The 18,758-nt window shown below is 32.5% G+C and overlaps 1 protein-coding gene across 1 annotated transcript; it reads right to left on the bottom strand.

Moving 5' to 3' along the window:
* Positions 1–3,657: 3,657 nt before the first annotated feature.
* On the bottom strand, positions 3,658–5,262 carry LOC127834378 (serine protease inhibitor Cvsi-2-like). The gene is made up of 3 exons (XM_052360174.1): positions 5,096–5,262; positions 4,066–4,212; positions 3,658–3,823 (listed from the first exon to the last, which is right to left on the bottom strand). Exons 1-3 carry the CDS (start codon positions 5,136–5,138, stop codon positions 3,714–3,716), a joined length of 300 nt encoding a protein of 99 aa, XP_052216134.1. The 5' UTR covers positions 5,139–5,262; the 3' UTR covers positions 3,658–3,713.
* Positions 5,263–18,758: the final 13,496 nt, after the last annotated feature.

Below are 18,758 nucleotides of genomic sequence, written 5' to 3'. Positions count from 1 at the left end.
GCCGCAAAATAAACATCATTAATACGATTATACGGATGAAACATAGTTCCATTAATACACTTTGAACTAAGTATTTGAGCAATCTCTTGCACGACGGTTACATTACATTCACCTCTGTGTTGGGCTCAGAACGGACTATTGTTATGAAAGCGTCTCATTTATGTCATGATCATTCCAAGCGTTCATCATTGAGGTTACAGTATACTAAACAATCTCTTGCACGACGGTTACATTGCATTCACTGCATTAAAGAAAAACATCTCATATCATGATATCTTATCTTAGTCTTAATTCATTATTATAAAATTGATATGTTGTTTGATGTTAAGAAACCAATAAACATACATGCGTCAAAGCAATAGCTAACATCAATCATTAAAAATTTTGTTCAAATGTTGACATACTTGTGAAGTGCGTGGAATGATTCCATCTGCGTAAATGGGCAATATAATAGTTCAAAAGAGTTGCATTAAAACCCGCAAGGCTTTGCACATTTATCGTTAATTTAAAATTTCTATTTCATTATATTACGCCTCTGATCTAAAAACAATCTAAATCAAATATACATTGAATGCGTTTGTTCGGTTTTACCTATTTTATAGGCAAAATGACATGCTGAGCCTTACGCAGAGTTGTATGTGAGAGCAAGGAACGACAACTCTGCGTGGAGATTGGTATTTGAGGTGAGTATTTAAAACAGACATTAATATGTTGCAGAAATGAAGACGTGGTATCTACTTATGCATGAACCCTGTATTAACGCATATATATCAATGTGAATAGAATATATATTATGTTTAGACAAGTATCCAAGTTACCGTCAGTGTGTTTCCAATTCTGCTGAAATATTGCATTTGCAGGTATAATTTGCATTCGTATGTTTACAATATGTTGTGCTGTTTTTTGGTATTTGTTGAATTTCTAATATATAATCAATGAACAAATACTCATACATTTTACGGGAACATACGCGCAAACAATTGTATGTAACATTTTGTGTTGCAGTATGTGTTACATTAACCAGCCAGCATACTTTATTAAGATAACGCTATGCAAAATTTATATTTATAAACGAAAAAAAAACATTGTTACTAATGCCAATTGTAATGCAAATCCAGATTGAATTTTTCGGTTTACCGAACCACACACTAACACGAAGAATTCCATAAATTATACAACCTTAACGTAAAATTATATCTGACGTTAATGGTTTACGTACATCGAGGAATATCTTATTTTTGTTCTAGAATATTTTGACCGAAACAATAGAGTTTGGTATGGTTTGGTAAAACAAGTATATATTACATAACAATGTAAAGTTATTAAGCATGAAAGGACAAGTGAAATTGATTTCGTTATAATTGCCTCCTACATAATCCCGTTGAAAGCATTTTTATTTGAAGATATGGTGACATTTTACTTTAATTGAATTATGAAAAAATACAGTTGATTGTATCCATTCTAATGTACACAAATTTGAGAGCAAGCCTCTTTCAAGCAGTTGCCACAGCGTATGAGTTGTTTTTGTATATGATACTGTTTATTCCGACAAATAAGCTAAATCTACTTTCAATTCGGCACAAGTTGCATCGGTCAATGTTCCACTAGTTGGGCTTGCAATGGGGGACTTGATGGTCGCTAGTTAAAACGACATTGTGTTACTGGATTTATTTTTAATGTGTCGCGTGTGTGATGAGTAATTGATGCCATGTTTTAACCACCATAGCTGATTTATGATATGAACTGCGATTATTTACTGCCGATGTATCTGAGCATTTTGTCAAGTATTTTATTTGCAAAAGGTTCACTTGGGACATACTGTAATTACTTGATAGTTGTCATGTCAAGTTGTTTTGAAGAAGTGTCGATTGTTTTATAGATAGACGAACAGGTGCTGCATTCTAGGTTTCATTAAAAAAGTTAAGTGTTTCAAAAAGATTTGGAAATTAAAATGGTTCTCTTCATGACAAAGTATATATTATGCAATACTTTTGCTACTACAAGCATTATGGTATGTGAAACATCTACTTAAAGTAGACCTTAATCTGCAATTATATTGATATATACATATTATTTATCTGTTTGTGTTTACATGTGAATGTGTGTTAAGTGGTTTGTGTGTTCAGCAAACTTAAGATCAAAACAGAACATAACTGAACGCATACAAACACTAAGTATAGCATGATATGTGTAAAGCACATAACACACAGCACGATAGTAACACTGAGGACACAACCTTAACACAAAGCTGATAAGAAAATGTCGTCCTGGGCCAAACGGAAGAGCGATAAGTTTTGTTCGGTTTTCACCTGGTTACACTTTGACTTTTATATCACAATTTCTGCTCTACCATTGATTTAGTTCTAACTTGTTTCGTCTAGTGTTATCTAACTAAAGCCTTGACCAAATTGTGAATGTTGTTCCGCTTCGTAGGAAGAAAAAGATCAGACTTGTGCCTGAGACTATCTACTTGCTGACATATTGCACTGACATAATCTTTAAAACAGTTTTCAATAATGTAACTAGGAATACACCATAAAAATAAATAATACAAAAAACGAAGTAAGATGTAAAGACACTGCCTGCATTTAAACCGCATTACTTAAACGTATTCATTACTAGGGATCAATATCCGTATGTTTGAATGGGGTATTGAACATTCAATTTATGTTCACAGGTCGTATACAGCATTCATAATGCAGAGTATATACTTGAGAAAAAATCATTTCGACCTTCATAAGGCTTGGTTAAACGATGTCAAGTATGGCTGACGAATTTTAGAAAACAGGAAAAAATGTCCGACAGCGGATTGTAAAAGTTCCCTCTGGATGAAAATACCTAAACTTCCCGCCAGTGCACTTATTATAAGCGACCTACACATTCAAAATCACCCAGAGCAAAGATGTCTAACGATTGAGGGAAGAAGTATATACATATTTGCATTATAGTCTAAGGATGATTTGTTTTATGGTGCTGCACTTTTGAAACACGATATATAAATTTGAACGCATCAGAAGTTAACCTCTGTGTATGTTGTTATGGAACTGTGTATTAAATAAAATTACGTTAAAGAGTGAAACTTCGCAATACAACATAACTGAAAAACTACCTTTATATGAATAAAATCAACAACGAGTACATGTGTTCAAATGTGATACAATATATCTATTAATATTGTGAGCATTTAGTTCCAGCTGTTTTAGCTGAAGGACATTAAATTGATATATAGACTATGCTAAGCGTATATCACACGCTTGAAAGTATTTTTAAACAAAAATAGTTTTAGAGCGATCAAGAGTTACCAAACAACACAATAATTCAGTCAGCGGAGTAGATATAAATACACGTCATCTGGTACAAATTATCTTTAAACAACATTCACGCATTCATTGAATTTAACAGTAAGATAAATCGCATAATCATTCAGCCGTAATACTTCCTCTGAATCCATCATATGTTCTGGATATAAGTATTAATTTTTGATACCATTACTCCTTCTATTTTTTTCTTTTTTTATAGTTTGGTATCGTTAATGTAATGTATATATGCAAAGGTATAATCGTGTCTTATTATATTAATATTAATAATTTTATTATAAAAACACACGACAAATTTCGCATGATATAATTTAGACACAAGCGACAACTTAATTTGCGATATCTTCTAGCCTGTTTTATTTCGAAACAACATTATTCAGTAACAATATTGAATATCTAGTTGTTGTCTATTTCGATGCATTTGCATCGGCCCTCAATGCAATGTGGTTCCTTCTGGTGGTCTTGACAGTTTATTGTTCCTCTACAATCACCTGTGGCACCGCACTCTGTGGACATTAGAACAATTAGATAAGTGCAGGTATCTACAGAGCATGATTTGGTAGATTTTCGTTGTTTTATTAAAGTCAACAACTACAACTCTTCACCAGTTTAGTAACTGCAATACATCCGCACGCATATCATACAAATAAAACGTTTTTCTTTAAGTTTAGTATAGGACACTATTTTTTCGGATGTTTTCATTTTTAGAAATTCGAAAGGATAACATATTTAAGAAATGTAATATGACCTCTAGGTGTCCCACATGAGCACCAGCCATGGCATATTCCGTTGTCGCATTCTTGCGGCCAGTCACATGTGATGTGATGGTCCAAATGAAGGCAAAGGGTTTCTGTACAGTCAGCCACAGTATGACAGTTTTCCGACCACACAAGGGCTTAAACGTGAAAAAAGTAATACGTTGATTAAGTTGTTTTAATACTCGCCACACAATCTTTAAAAACCATTTAAGCGTTCCTAACAAAGATGAGTATTAAAGCCAATATTATCGATACGTTACATGGGCGGGAAATCAGGTAAACATAAGAATCCTTTATTTAAACTAACTATCTAACTAACACATTACCGTGTATTTAGCAGCAAAGAAATACATACACATAACGACGATTGAGATTGAATCGTGTCTTTCTTTAATATTCAGTGTGTAAAGGCACTGGTTTTGCAAGTTAAAAGACATAATTAAAGTGGTGCATTATTTTATATGTTAAACTTTGTTTCATTTATTTAAAGCAGTGTATTTCCAGAAAATAAACTTTAACGATGTATACAGCTTAGTTTCAAATAAATATAAAAAATAATTATCTTCAATCTAAATAATACACCTTGTTTAAATTTTGTTTATCATATTCGTATTGGATACTTGAAAATTGTACCAGAAAATACAACTTAAAATCAAGACGCACGTACTTATTGGTAACAAAACAAATGGCTTCTGCCCGAATACTAGTCATGGTAATTTAACAGACGTTTAAGATATACTTTAAAATGAAAGCTTGCCAATGTTGTTTTCTATGAATCGATACTTATAAGTTCATTTGTCGACAAATAAAACAAGATAAATCGTTGCAATTACAACACAGATTTGTGGAAACAAGTCCCAATATAAAGAATAGCACAACAAATACAGTTAATGTTTTAACAACAAACACTATTGTTTAAAATTGTTGTTTTCGAGCGTAACTATCTTAGCCTGATATTTGTTAATTTTTTACCAGTTCACAAGGTCGAATTTAAATATATTCAAATGTGTAAAAACGAACCAATACACCCCAAAAGAGCCAATGCCAAAATGCAGACCTTCATGTTTTAAAATGTCCGGACGAATATCGTGAACATGTTTAGTTGACACTTTTATAGTTCAGCCCTCAGTCAAAATTCAGCCGCGGGGTCAAGGCACTATCTGTATTTACAAACCTCTACTTACGCCGATAGAGCATGCCTTATCGCGCTCATCTATCACGAATGGCCATGTTAGTCTAATTATTGTCTATTATATGTGCTGTTCTATGTATATGTTAGTGGAAAGCAATAATACTTTGGACAATGTCATATTTGGTCCGCCAATAGCGAACATTGTCGATTTATATTACAGACATATCGTATTTTCTTTTACCTTTCGCATGGTAATACTTTATACTGTAGACCATCGTTATAATTATTCATATAAGTGTGAACTTTTACGACTGTATTCGTGAGGTATAGATAAAAAAGACAATCGCATGTATTGTCGGTTATTATATCATTTTCGTGTTGTCCCAATACAAACTGATCAGTAAAACATCCAGACGCATTCAAGTTTGTTTTAAAAAATGAAGACATGTGCCGAGTTATTCTACATTACATAATGCCAAAAGGGGTTTCGAAACTGCATCGGTAAGACACTTGAAACAAGTTTACATGCAGTATTGTTTTTTATAAACTTAATTATTACATACTTTCTGCATAACTTCCGGATTCGACATGAGCTTGTTCATTCGAGTTAAAGTTTAATACTGTAATTTACACATGGCCTCTATTTATCATTGTTGGAAATATTCCATGCTCTTTTTCTAAGGTCAAACTAAGGAAATTCATGCAAACATAATACAATTAAGCTAATCGAAAATTCTATTTGTATATGTTCGCTATTAATAACTACAATCGAATCCGATTGCTCGAACTCGTTCAGCTCGAATTATCGGTTGGCTCGAATTTGTATTGCTATACATTCAGATAAATTTTTGTGAGATGGCCTCGAATTTTCGAGGTCGCGTTATCGGATGACTCGAACTGTTCTTTCAGCCCCGATCACATTTCTCACACGTCCTTTTGCTCGTTGTACTAAACGTCGCTTCGGGTCGCATATAAGCGTAACTCGATTTTGAGCGCTTGATTACAGTCACGCCATAATAATGAACAAAGCATCGACCCAATCGCTATTTCTTTAGAGTTAAAAATAACATGTATTGTATAATCTTGCATTTTTTGTATTTGCAGTATTGTCATGGCTGTAAAAGCTGAATCACAACACGTACTATGTCAAAATACTCGATTACAAATAACTTTGTATTGATAAGACAGCTCATACACAAAACACAGACAGAGCTGATTTCATTTAAAACAAAATCAGCGAATGTATTAATAAAACTGTGCTCTCTAATATTTCAGCGATGTAAACAGTGTGAGCATTCATGCTTTTTCTAAGAGTTGTTCTGGTGCATGTATCTTTAAATGTACTACGTACAAATTTGCTGATATATGATACATTTATTACATGATATTTGTTTGAGTGTATGTGAAATTGTTTTTTAAATATTGATTTCTACAATATAGTGTATATATTTGGCTCATATTCATTAAACTTAGAAAGAAGTACGGGCTTTAGGCAGTATGAATAACTTTCAACATTATACTGAAAGTTAATGCAGAATTATGTTATAAAAGTTTAGTTTTCTGTACCGGCAGGTTTCAGACATCGTGTCTAAGTGGTTGTGGTCATGTGAAATAGCCTGTAATCCCTGATGCAACGAATCAGTAAAACGTATGAGCTTTATATAAATGTGAAAAAGGAGTACGATTAGTGAATTTATGGACCATGTGTTGATCTGAATTCAGTGATATATGCCACCTGAATCATGCTAATGGTGTCATATAAAAAACATGAATGGTCAAACGATACTTTAAGCTACTATGCTTTGCAATTCGAAATAGGCTTAAAGCGACAACATTAACACCACGTATGTTAAATCGGAATGTAACTTGACTTTAATGATGCAAATATGTACATAAGCGGTCGAATGTTTCACCCGTGTTACACGTTCTATCCATTACATAAACGACTAATAACATAACTCTTTGCAACGAATTTTGTATTGAAGAGCATATGACAAGTGTTTAAACAAACACATGCGCATAATAATGCAAAATATCAACAATTGCATGACCCCCTTTTGTTTTTGGAGTTTGTGGCATTTAAAAACTGTTTTATTGCTGTTCTTGGTTGTTAAAAGAAAGCCGCAGGCGTTGATTTCAATTGATGATAATCAATACAGAAAAATATATGTTAAACACATTCTTTGTCTAAATTGCTGTTTTATTTGTTTGAATATGGTGTGTACATGTACCTTTGTTTATAAATCTATGACATTTTGGGTAATATTAATGATTTACTAACATCTTAATAAATTCATTTCGTGTATTTTCTGCAAAAGCATGTATACGACTTATTTAGGCAATATATGTTAAGGAGTGCGACAGTACCAATTTTAGACCTAATTGAACTTGAACATCTGATAAGAAAATGACTTACTTAAGTCAAAACAGACACATATAAGTCATCATGCTGTTTCAGGCCAAGAGTTATATCATGTCTTGAGACATAAATTGACAACTGTCTGGGTCAAGGATTGAATCTCAGAAGTAAGGCAAATCTACCGTTTCCGTTACGTGATTTCGTTATCAAAGACGCTATTTAAACAACACATGAGTGGTGCCATCAGTGATGTGCCTTTCATCATTAAAGGCACATACTTAAGAAGCGTTATAAATAAACCATTAGTGCTGGCATGAGTGATGTACCGAATGCTTTTAAAGTCACTTATCATGAGTGTAATAACATACCAAAACGTATTATTTAATTTTTATTAAATAGTTTATCATATTCACGAAATCAAACCACACTAGCGATATGAATTAGCACGGTATTATTCGACCCATTGAGTAATACTGTTCGCTTGTAAAATGTATTTTCTTACTTAATTATGTTGTACAAGTCGAATAAATAACTATCACACCCTCATCTACCGTTCGTGACATACGAGCCTAATTAACTTATTATGAAATTCAAAAGTAATACAAAGTACTACTACCACGTGATTTGGATAAACAAGAAGTAGTATAAGGGAAATATATATACTGCAATCATTTATGTTCTGTCAAAATAAGGCATACAGTTTCAAAGCGATGCAATAATAACACCTTGTATTATTTTAACATTGAATTATGGAATTCAATGCCTGAACAAATGCATTATTGCGTTTGTAAATGCACCTAATCTTATAAACAGTTTTAAATTAAAGTGCATCTAGATTGCAACGGCAGCTTCAGTACACTGTACAGATGACGAGCCATTTTCAGTTAAATAATTTTGATTTGTATTTCAAGGTTTGTAATATTTATATAGACAACTGTATTTGCTTGTAAAATGTGTCCGTATTTCTCCATTGTTGTTCTCTGAGGACCATGTATATGCAAACGGACAAACTTGTTTAAACATCACTTTTGATTGTACGTTCTGTTTAGTGTACTGTTCCCCGTGAGAACATTGTAAGGTTCGAATTAATTTATGAACCCAATACGGTTTACATTGACCGTTTAAATGAACGTGTCCACAGATAAAAAGAAAAAAAACAATATTCATAAAACAAAACCTCAGAAACGATACAATGCACACTTACAACTCATAAGACAATTACTAAGAAGAAAATAAGCATAGTGTTATGTAATAAATATAGCTTTATACAGAGACTAAATAACAACGAATTTTGAAGATTTGTTTACATCAATGATAGGTTATAAAGCTTCATTCAAATAACGTAACTAATCATGTCCTTAACGTAAAATTTGTAAGAACAACATGTCACACATAGGAAAGGTTCTATCAAAACAATAATATAATGTAATGACGCATTAGAGTAACCAATTCAGGACATCGTGTGTTTACGGTGTATTGCTACGTATCATGTAGCCGTACAATAAGTAAATGCGTGTATATAAATGTGTGTGCAATTTTTTATAAATTATTGTGTCATCGTAATGAATAAAAAACGGTCAATAAAATACATAGCCTTAAATCATATTACCATTTACTCATTAAATTGTTACATGAAAACTAAAAAAGCTGAATCGCTGAACAATACGATTTAAAGTAAACGTAAAAGTAAAAGTATTAACATTATGTTTATCGTTTGTAACTTTTGGTGACCGGTCTAATACTTACCCATTAGTTATACGATTATCTTATGTATATTGAGCATTTAATTATAGCTCGTACGTTTACATATTGCATATGTACACCTAGATAGAATCAATCCTTCACGTGTTGAGCATTTGCCCTGTATAAATAACTGTATTATGCTAATTTCTATACATATGCCTTTAGGTTTTTTAATTGGGTTTTGGCACGTGTGTGAATGTTTTACAAACTATTTGAATTTGGGATTTTCTTAAAAGATTAAATTGTGTATGTATGTTCTTTTTTTCAAGTTTCCAAGCATTTTTAAGATAGAAATAGTCCTAAAGCTATTCTGTTTTAACACATAGTTACTCTCCATACATTAAGTGCATCGTCTTCATAGCTTTTCACCATGTCGATGCAACTGGGCCGCGTTTATCCCGGGTCGTCGAGAAGCAGGAGGGAGATTATGAAAACGTCCTTTATTCCTAATCCGTCCGTCGGTTCGTCAGTCTGTTCGCAACATGCAAGTGTTACTTAAGCAAAGTTAAATTTTCTTTTAGGACTACATAATTTCATTTTAAAATAATGCCTTTGTCATTAACTAAATCAACTATAATGTTTTATATTAATCGTTATTTTTTTAACGGATTTTATCAAATATCAAGTTATGATATATTTTCTAAACGGTTGCATAAATATTAATTTACTACATTTGATGCAGCACAAATTGCGTATTAACGGGTGCAATTGTATGGATAATATGGACATAACACGGCAACAATGAGTTATATATATTTTCAATATCGGTACCTTAAGTATTTTTGCAGTTACAGCTTTATAAACTATTATATTATCATTTGTAGTATCGTCACTGGCAATATGTATACGGCTTAAAAATGAAAGTGTATTCCTTTTTTAAATATATCTGCAAGATATATAAATATAACCGTGAGCAGATTATTGGTCTGGGTTTGTTTCCGTTGTAAGTTTAAAACAAACTTGCATTCTGTACCGTGCAGGCAAATCGTTTTGATATTTGCAACGATTAGCATGAAATCTAATCTAATCTATTCAAAGGATTGAATTTTACACGTAATGCTTACTTATTGACGATTGATTGCGTAACGTTAAGCGGAATAAACATATTAGACTAATGAATGCATTGATTTTGCATTATCATGCAAAGCCTATCCATGAACTCGTCTGTTTAACCTGATCTATGCGTTGTTTCCCTGATATGCATAACTTTTGTCTTGAGTTCGAACTACTGATAACTAGTTTTCAAGTGCGAACAAAACTAAATTAATTAGTTTGGTGTCTTTTCTTTATTTCAAAGTGTCGCAGACAATGTTTGATTAGATGTGTTTGTTCATATTTGACCGTCCAATTTACATTATCTTAATTTGAATAACAATGCAATCAAGTTACGTTTTAGTGCATTCGTATGTTAGCGACAATTTATAGGCATATTAAAAGACTGTATGCGCCATGTAACAGGTTTAAAACTCCAATTAATTAGGCGGAGACCACAGCTTTAATCATATACTGATGTTTGCCGCCCTGTATTACATAGGTTAGAGTTAACTTGCCTTAGATAAATGACTAGCATGAGCAAATAAGAGTGTTTCTCCTGAAAGTGTGTCTGAACTTTATTTTAACTTGTATATTTCTTCTCAAGTTTAGGTCTGTGATATGACATTAGTCATTTAGCGCAATATTTACACTTAATGGCAAACAGTTAAATAGTGTGAATTTACTCGATTACTATTCCTTTTACCTTTAATTCAATTGTATGAACCTTATGTGCATACAGGTGAAATTAATACGCTGTGTGCGGCGCAATAGTCAGTCACGTAGGTTATCATAGGTAAATAGGTTGAAGCTAAAGCTTGTTCGCCATTGCTTCACTAGGCGACTAAAATTGTATCTCACTACTGTGCTTGATATAATTGAGAAGGTATAATTGAACAGTTAATAATAAAAAAATATAAGATTTTTTTTGTGGAGGGAAAATATAACTTAATGAGTTAAAGCGTCCTGATTTAAAAATACGGTTGAACAGACCTTAATTTCCAAGAAGTATATATATGCTTATGGGCGATTGTAATTAATTAAGTATGTTACTGAAAGAGCGCTTTTGAAATGACTGCCGTTATTTTATGATATTAAATTATTCTGTTTTATGAAATGAGTTATACTGTCTTAAATATCCAATTTCCCCATTCATTTATGTCTGCTTAAACATTAGTTTACATAAATCTGAAACTCATGCATACGGTATATAATTTGAATGCTATTTATTCCATAGATGGCGGATTTGACATGTTGCAACACGGCAATACGCAATAACTCAAAATATTCCCGCCGTTACGATACATGTAGGTTAGCGTGGTATTGGCGTCTGTACGTGTCTGCGTCTTCTTGACCATTGTCGAGCCAAAAACGACCACTAACAGGCGATCACATGATGCCTTTATTACACCAGAACGATGACACTACACACGCATACACATTGTCTCGTGCCTGTGCTTTAAGTTTGTTAGCTTGTTGGCGGATTGTAAGGCGCAAGCATGCGGATACGTCCGAAGGACACATATGTATGCAATTATGTTCCATATACTACTGTTATTGCCCCTCTCACTTGGCGTGTTGGAGGGTGTTTATAATTACATATCGCCTGTAAGAAAAAACGCGACTCGGGACTGCTGCCTACGGATGTGAAATGTAGCGATGAAAAGCGGTTAATATTTCTTTTTAATTATTAGTGCGAGTTTTTGGGGACACGTAATCATAACGTTTGGTTGACTTGTTAATTGCACATAGGAGTTCAAGGAAATAGTGTAAAGTTACTGTAGAAAATAAGTACAACAAAACAGATGTATTTTTTTAAATATGCATTTACTTATAATATAAAAATTAATGGCACAATAAGTACACCATTTTCAAATGTTTTGTTAGAATTAGAAATGTATCTTTACAGTACACTTTCAAGGTTGATTATTATTTTAGAATGACAGAAGGAACAACGACATCAGGTTCTAGTAATTTTATCTGTCAATTTTTATATCGTAAATGTTGAGAGAGCATAAACATCAACAACTAGAAAGTTATTTAGTGATGATCTATTTAATATAAAGCATAATCATTTTATTCTGAGCAATCACTGTCTAACTTATATGCTTAAGAATTTAAAACAAAAACAAACAAAAACAATATAGCCAAATGATCGTTGAAATAATACTAACATGTATTTATCACATATTACACATACATACAACCAAGCACAGTTTTAATAAAATATGTTTACTTTCAAATTCATAAACAGATTAATAGTGTACAACTCACGTTTTGCTACAATGAGCATCGGTTTCAACGCATGTTGGAATTAGCTAACAAATGAGTTTGATATTTAAAGAATTAATAACAAAATACGCACACATTTTGATAAACAATAAGCGCATCGCAATTTAAATAGGGAAACAATACAATATTATTTAATCAGTGACTTTCATTCGACGAAAGCGTTTTGTCCTGATAGTGTGACTATAGATTCCGTAATCACTGCATTAAATATAAGGGAACGATCCTTTTTCCGCAATTTCAAAATATGAACAACGTTTGAAGTATCTTCAATGAAAGCGCTCTCTAAATACTGCATCAGGAGAGTCGATAAAACTCGATATATTTGCACCAATACGTCACCATTTGTTTAGTCTAGAGATATCTTTTGCAAATAAAAATCATGACGCTGCGTCATTAAAAAAATTAAGTTAATTATGTTAATTTGCAACGTATTTATGCAACCGATTTCAGGCTCCAACATATTCTTATATTACTGTATGCATGCGATTTAATGCATAAAACCGAAGGTGAACCGTCCCTTTCTTGTATGTTCTATAATGTACAAAATGAATATTAATATAAAAGGCATGCAGAATATGCATTGATAAGTCTCTAATATACCATTAGCTACACAGCATGTTACCTTTAAATCATCTTACTAACATAAACATCTGTCACGAGTCTTACGTTCTATGTAATTACGTACACAATCGAAGGTATCATTTGACCAGTTAAGAGCTCAGTTATAATTTTTATTGAGTTACAGTGTAAGGACAACGTAATTACCCCCACGCTTTTTGAAAAGCGTGGGGATATTGTGGATATCTCCGCCACGTGTCCGTGCGTCCGTGCTGGCCACTATCTCCACCTACACTATTAGCACTAGAACCTTAAAACCACACTTGGTAGCTGTGAGCCATGTTCGACCCTGCACAATGTGGAATTTTGATCTGACCCCTGGGTCAAAATATATGGGGGTAAAATAACTTACAGTCAATACAGTCAATTTCAACTATGCATGTCCCCAGTACCAACCCTGCGGCGCTCCCTGGGTCACACATGCGGCGTGGGGATACGCGTCGGCCTCTGCCGCGCCATTTCTAGTTGAGGTATGTTTTGTTCCAATGACAACATGGCATTTGTGACTTGTGTCGCGTGTACCTAAAACGTATGGCTGCTACAATTATAACTATTGCATAACCAAACTCTAGATATACTTAATAGTTGTATCTCTTATTATCAACGAGTCCGTCATCGATGGCGAGTGTACCCTTTAACATATATTAGTCATACAACTCAACACATAGTTGAAGCAATTTAACTTAAGCAACTGCATATTTTGAATATGTCGATCTGCATTATAGGATCAATAACCTTAGTTCAGAAGTAGGTAAACTATAATATATTATATAGTGTTTCATTATTTCACATCCTATTTAACATTTAAATTGTCATCGGATGTTCAAGCATTGGCTGAATTTAGAGCATCGTGTAATATCACCGTATTACATCGCAAACTTCCTTGTGTCATTATAACGCAGAATCTAGCAATACCATGCTATTTCCAGTGTTTGAATAATTTGATGGTACACGCAAATGCTACAAAAGATGATACGAATATGTATTTTATAAGAAAAGGCGTGTCTGCTGCATTATAAGCATACATTTTCTTCCCAAATAGAACCTGCAAGTAAGCTTGTATTCAGCTTCGCTTTGAGAAATGTATGCATATATTTCACTAATAAAAACAATGAAGATGCAACATGAGAGGTAAAGTCGAGCCAGACGGACAAATTCTGTGTTATAAGTGCATTTTTAACATAATGTAAAATGACAATGCACGTATGTTTTAATTACATGAGGATTAACAAGGGAGATATTCAATCTTACACAAGATATTTAACGATACTGACAGTTGATAGCTACATCAACCTCTCCCATATATTCCAGTATCTGATATGCACATAGTCAGAATACTGTTTGTCTTAAACTCATATTATCACACTTGAAACGTATTGAAATATCGAAGTATTATAATTTATCGTTCAAACGTTCAACCAAAGTACTTCTTGCTAATTTCAGTAAGTATTTCAGTCAATAACCGCATCTTGACACAGAAGTTGCAAACTATTCGATTGTTAACGTAAATAGAAATATAGAAAATTACTAAATATATACGCGTGGCTCATATACTGGAGTCGTTATTTGCTACACGTGCAGTTATTTTCTATCCCAATATTCCTCTGAAACCTTTCGACGAACACAAACAATGAGTTGACGAACTTGAACTATTGGTATTTGTACGTTGTAAATTGGGAGCCGTTAAAGCGTCGTTTAATTCATCAGAATATACAATGAAACATTGCATACATAACGAGTTTTTAATACATTTAAGGGAACTCTTTCACGCTTAAAGCTGTGTTTCTTATGAGACTCGGAAGAAAATTTATTACGTACTTGCACACAGTTATGTTCCTTCAAGAGTATATGAGCTATTGGACTGGTTTATTGAATCTCTTATTAAAAAGTGATTTTGAGATTGTAGTTAACTAATAATAAAATGATTTATGTTAATAAGAAAACAAAATTAAAAACTAAAAACAATAACGTCTACAGTATTCTCACCTATACTTTGTATCCATGATATCAGGTGTAAGTTAAAGTGTATAGGTTATGGGCGGATAATAGCGCAACGGTAAATCTAATTTTGTCCTTAATACCATGTATACAAATGTTCAGTTCAGTTCATTAAATTATTTCACTTAAATCAAACATCAATGTGTCTAGACAAATACTGTCTGTATTCATTCGGTAAGAAGCTAATGCAATTTTTGTGAAGAAACATATTTCTAGTTCATTTCGGCCCATGATATCAAACGAATAAAGTAAACATTGGTAATATGTACACACCATAATCAATGTAAGTTTGACTTTGAAAGTTTTGAATAAAGATTTGTATTTAGACAGCATTAAAACGCCTTAGGTTATATCATCCAAATAGTGGATTGCAGATCTAAATTTTTCTAAAATTGTGGGTTTGATCCCAGCTCCGGGAACATGTTTGGGGATCGGGTATGTAATCCTATATATATATCATTTATATCATTGCGCCCACTACCTCTGACCTCAGCAAGGCAGTAATCAGTAAGATTGGTTTGTGCCCTCAATGCTTGTACACCAATGTATCTAAGAAAACACCAGTTATCTTGTCTTGTACGTCACAACTGGTTTTAGTTTTCTGAATTTAATAAATAAGTTATTGTGTGGGCGATATTAGTCAACATATTGAATATACAACATAAATACGAAATATGACAATGAGCTTTCGACCTTGTTTTAAAATGAGGAGTTACACTGAAGGAAATGAACATTAAGGTTCTGTTGCAGCACGCATTTTCGGACAATTAACAGACATTCGGGGTATATGTACATAATTTGTATACTATCATACTGGTGTATACGAAAAGTATCTTCTTCTATGTTCAAATAAGATCGGTACTTTAATAATTTATGCGGAAAGCAATGAATTTCATTAGTCGGTTGACGTTGATAATCTTTATTTGTGTACGTTCTTTAGCGATAAATAATAATTTGACGACACAATAATACTCCGATATACTTTATAACATACTTATATTGTATAAATAAGTATTGAATATTATATATGAAGTCGGAATTTTAGCCTCAAAGACAATGAAGGTCGGGTATGCAGTTATTTAAACATGATATATTGCAGTCACATGTCTTCATAGTAAACTGACAATCATGAAGCATTTGATTTGATTAAAATTTACGTTTTAAATACCTTACCATAGAGGTACATACATGCCGAACAAGTTTGTACATGTGAGTTATTTAAGGAGTATAATTTGTAGTGGTATCTGTGGTTAAGAAGCCTTAATCTTATGCGAATAACATTTATGTAATCCTGTTTAATTATTCGCTGTATCTAGGTGTATGTCAATAGTAATACGTTGTTGTTGTTTTTTCCAAATGTTTATTAATACCATAAAGCGAATAGTTTTTACTACAATTTTGATCTTGATGAATGCTTTGATCATACATAAACATATTGATACCGTTCATTCTTGTTTTGTTACAAATAAACTGTATAAGAATCTGACTGAAATCAATTTTACCGACATACTTAACGTGACCAATACATATATTGAAATGTATTTAGTATACGAGAGCGATTAAATTGAGCATTATGTTCCGAATCAAACGAACTAGACAGATTTTTCTGATGCAAAACAAGCTTCATTAACGTTCTGTCGGAATATATGGCACACCCGTATTTTTCTGTTTCTGCTGCAATTGTTATCACATCACGTGATATGAGTTTACCTGAAAATAGTTTAAACAGGTTACCGTGATGTTTTCTAGAAAACACCAGAAATCATGTGTCTAGTATAAAATAAACATATATTTATTTACCGCCATACATGCACTAAATGAATAAAGAAAATCAAATATTATAAATACAATTGAATTTATCAGGCCAGAACAACAGTTTACCTGAATTGTAGAGTATGATCTGTATTACATTATTACATTTAATATATTAGAAAATATTACCTGCATAAAATATTGCATGTTCTGTATTATTTTATACTCAAGAGTTTGTTGACCTTGTAAGATATGGACAGCACACCTATATGCATTGTCAAACAATTTTGTAAGTATACGGTCCACGAATAGAATGTGTTATATCATCAAGGTGTGTAGCTACACCTACACCATGTAGACTAAACCTCAGGCAGTTCGTTTTGGCACCATAAACACTGTTTGTAGCACCTCTTGTCTGCACATATTGGTCATGCAAACATTTCTGACATTACGCGCTTTGATCATTTTAATTCCGAATGATTTGTACACATAAAACATCATACGGAATAGGGAAGAAGCCAATCGCACGAGTGCAGCATTTATTACCGGTATATTGGCTCGTAAAACCTCATATTACACTAATAATAAATCAACAATAAACCAACTGAAAGGCGCGCCGTTTTTCCATGATAATCAGACAACATGATAAGTGTTGGAAGTTGAAACCGACTCCTCATTCGTTTTTACAGGGAATATATTCTAATTGATCGAACTTTCTTAAGACGAATTCCGCTATGTTTGCTTAAAAGCTGTCATAGTATAACGGCTCAAAGGAAATATTTTTGTTGAAATATGGAAGTTATAATACAAAAAAACAGATTGTTTTACAACACATTTCAGACCGTTATGCAAAAACATATGTCAGCCATTGCAAGAAACAAAACAATTAATAAAAACCTTGCGCTAAGTAAACATTTAAATAATGATTCCCCTGATATAGAGAATAAACCAATATCCATCAAAATCTATATATACTACAATACTTGAATTTTATTATAATTCGTTTATGGATATTAATTAATAATTTATCATTTAAAGACAATAGTTACCAATAATCATTATCAGGTAACATTATGATAAAATATGTATTTTCATTATCAAAAATCAAGTTACCTTCATAATTTAGTAAAATGATGTGAAAGTGAAAGAAATTGAATATTCCAATATTTGTAGTTATAGGTTTATCATTTTCTTAATTGTGTTTCTTGCAAAAATATGATTTTATTAGTTTCGTATGTTTAAACATATGATTTATTTAGACATCTAACGGCTTAAGCGAATATATCATTGGCTGCGACAAAACAGCTTAGGTCATGACTTAGTTATTATTGAAGTTAATTTTGACCTCTAATACGAATCTTTAGGTGACATCAGATCTAATTACAGTAAGTGACTGCATATGTTCGATATAATCCATTACTTTACTTTAAACCATACGACTAGTATTATATTATTATTACTATTAAGCAGTGGTTAATTAACCGATTCCATTGCGACTGTTTGTGTGTCGCTCACACGTATGTTCTTTAGAACATATCTCTACAAAGTTGACTTTTTAAAAGTATACATGGATAGTGGCTTTAAATACAACTAACTTACGGTATAATATGTACAATTACTGTTACAATACTTCAAGAAGTAGTATTAAAAATATTAGTAATCCGTTATGTGATTAAAATAGGATTTAATGTATGCGAATTAAATAAGGTGTAACATACAAGAACACGAATTTGACATTAACATTTATTTATAAATAG

This window comes from Dreissena polymorpha, chromosome 6 (genome assembly GCF_020536995.1).
Source record: "Dreissena polymorpha isolate Duluth1 chromosome 6, UMN_Dpol_1.0, whole genome shotgun sequence".
In the NCBI taxonomy this organism is placed as follows: Eukaryota; Metazoa; Mollusca; class Bivalvia; order Myida; family Dreissenidae; genus Dreissena; species Dreissena polymorpha.
The sequence above is the reverse complement of the archived record's forward strand: the minus strand, read 5'-3'. Positions and strand labels throughout refer to the sequence as shown.

Bases quoted from the DNA above. Each gene is read 5' to 3' on its own strand.
- LOC127834378 (XM_052360174.1), bottom strand. From the start codon at position 5,138: ATGAAGGTCTGCATTTTGGCATTGGCTCTTTTGGGGTGTATTG. The intron at 4,213-5,095 runs GTTCGTTTTTAC...TTCACGTTTAAG, and splicing joins GGCTCTTTTGGGGTGTATTG to CCCTTGTGTGGTCGGAAAAC. The intron at 3,824-4,065 runs GTCATATTACAT...TAATGTCCACAG, and splicing joins CTCATGTGGGACACCTAGAG to AGTGCGGTGCCACAGGTGAT.